General features: G+C 49.8%; 1 gene segment (V, D, J or C); it reads left to right on the forward strand.

Moving 5' to 3' along the window:
• The window catches only part of LOC102856169, a 10,731-nt gene extending 9,987 nt beyond the window's left edge, over positions 1-744 (forward strand). The window contains 2 exon segments of the C gene segment in view: positions 292-422; positions 661-744. Coding sequence covers positions 292-422; positions 661-744 — 215 coding nt within the window.
• Positions 745-2,605: the final 1,861 nt, after the last annotated feature.

Genomic DNA, 2,605 nt, shown 5'->3' on the forward strand with positions numbered 1-2,605 from the left:
CTGTGTGTACAGAGTGATGTTCCAAGTTGTAGAAGAGGGTGGAACAGAGGACAGAGTCCAGGGCTGTGAAAGGGTCCCCAGCACTTTCTGGGAGGCCAGAGAAGGCAATAGGCAGGGTAAACTGACCTTTCAGTCCTGCTTGCACAGTACTTCTTGAGAGAGGACAGGCAGAGGAGAGGCAAGGTTACTGGAGGGTAACTCCAAGACAAACAGGGCTTTCTGTCTCCTCCCTGTGCCAGACCTCAAGGAAGGTACACTCGACCTGACTTCTCTTCCTCATCTCTTGTCCAGAGCTTCACCCAGATGAGAGCTGTGTGGAGGCCCAGGATGGAGAGCTGGATGGGCTGTGGACCACCATCTCCATCTTCATCACACTCTTCCTGCTCAGTGTCTGCTACAGTGCCACCATCACCCTCTTCAAGGTCTGGTCCCCAGGATCTCCACCCTGACAAGCCCCCAGCCCTGACCCTCACAGTGGTTACACTGCCAGCAGAGTCTCCATGTACCTGGTAGCAAAAAGACGCTTGGTGTGTGGGGAGAGGGACAAATGAATGTGGCTCTCTCAAGTGTATGGACAGAGGGAGGGATGAGCCTGGGTCTCTGGGCATATAAGCAAGGGAGATATGCCCCTGCCCCTCACGATCACGCTCTCATCCGTAGGTGAAGTGGATTTTCTCCTCCGTGGTGGAGCTGAAGCGCACAATCGTGCCTGACTACAGTAACATGATCAGACAGGCGGCCTAGGGGTTGGTCAGAGGTGAGCACACAGCAGCTGGCATCTCCACATCAGTTCCAGGTGCCTTTGCTGGCACCAGGCCTGGCTCTGCCCTGCCCTGCCCCCTGAACCTGATACCTCTAACCCTTCTCTGTCTTCTGATCATACTGCCTCACCTCTCACCTAGCAGAGAAACTGGTGGCATGAACTTCAGCTGCTAGACACCTGCCTCCATTATCAAACAACCTTAAAACAACACCAGAAATTCCTATTGAGTCAGTGAGCCAGGAGACCTCAGGGTCAGCTGTCTGTCCATTCTAGAAGGCCAGCTCCCTGTGTCCATTTGGAGCAGGGACCTGAGTGCACACTGGACCTCACAGGATGTTAGCGGCACACTGCACCAAGACAAGGACAGGGAACCCTGGCCAAATCCACCCTAGTAACCACTGGAATTCGCTATAATTGCTGTGACTTTGGTCATTTTAATTTTAGGCAGTAAAGTTTGTCTCTGACTCTCAGACAGTGGCTTCTCATCTGATCCCAGACACCCTTACTGCTCTCGGATGGTGATACAAGGAAGAGATGCCCCCAGCCACAGTTCATATGGAGGTCAGGCAAGAAGCCTACCACCAGGCTTCCACCCAACTTCAGCCCCACCTCCACCGAAGAGACTCCGTGAGGAGGCCTGGGCTACCTGTGTGGACCCCACAAAGCTGAGGGGTGCAAGAGTATGGCCTGTTGGTGAGAGAGCACATCATACTCACCACAAAGGGTTTCCGGTCCAAGGAGAAAATGACAAAAGGCTTGCTCAAGGAAGACTTTATGATCAATGCTCCCGATGCCCAGAGAGTGGCACTGGAAGAGGACGGACTTGGCACAGGACAAATAGCATGAACCCAGGGAGGAACTAGACTCTGAGAGTGGTGCCTGCTGAGTATGACCCTGAGGGAGAGACAGACCTCCAGGGCATCCTCGGACCAAGCTGCCTTGCCAGCTTTCTGGGCTCTGTGTCTCCAATGCCCAGCAGAGTAACACCACAGAAGAGACAGCTCGCTAAGTCCATGATCCAAAGTGGGAAGAAAAGACACGAAAGGAAGCAAATCATACCATGCAACAGGTACATTTTTTAGTTTGGGAACTTTTTGCTTTCTTTTTTTTTAAATCTGTCTAAATGTCCTTGGTTTTATTTCATATAAATGTGTTGATCTTGTTTTTACTAAAAATAAAATTGCCTTAAAATATATCATTTCTCATAGTGGTAATCTCTCTATGGTGACACTCTCTGAGTACTACCCCGAAGTGTGATTTGCCATGCTCCGGGTCCCAGAGAGCCCTGTACACCCGAAACCCCAATATTAGCTAAAGATTCTGGGTCATTTCTCCAGTAGACTTCTGCCCCGTGGCTATGGAGGTATCAGATGTATCTGCCAGTCTCTTTATGGCATGAACAACACCAGGGTCTTAAGGAAAACTCAACCTTAGCTGGGATATTGAAGGCTTAGAGTACCAGCATTGTATGGGGTCATACTCAGTCAACTCCTGTGTTCCCAGGTAGGTAGGATAGTGTGCCAGGAACAATGACCACACCAACTGGAATGAATGGAGAGAAGGGGTTCAAGGAGGACAGGTGAGAAACTATGGAGGCCTGGGAAGCAAAGAACTAGTGACTGGAGAGAATACATTTCTGAAATGGTTTGAGGGTACAGCCCCATGCTGTGCTGGGTAATAATAGGCCAGAAACAAGTGTGATGAGAAAACTATGTCCAACATACCCAATGTAAGATAGTGACTCTTCACAAGTAGGTGCTGATAACCTTCAATTCAAGTTGCATGGAGCTTAGAAGAGAAGAGATCAATTTGACAAGAAAATTACATATGTAATCATCAGGA

This window comes from Elephantulus edwardii, unplaced genomic scaffold, assembly GCF_000299155.1.
Source record: "Elephantulus edwardii isolate Elephantulus edwardi_28Jun2011 unplaced genomic scaffold, EleEdw1.0 scaffold00325, whole genome shotgun sequence".
NCBI classification, from domain to species: domain Eukaryota; kingdom Metazoa; phylum Chordata; class Mammalia; order Macroscelidea; family Macroscelididae; genus Elephantulus; species Elephantulus edwardii.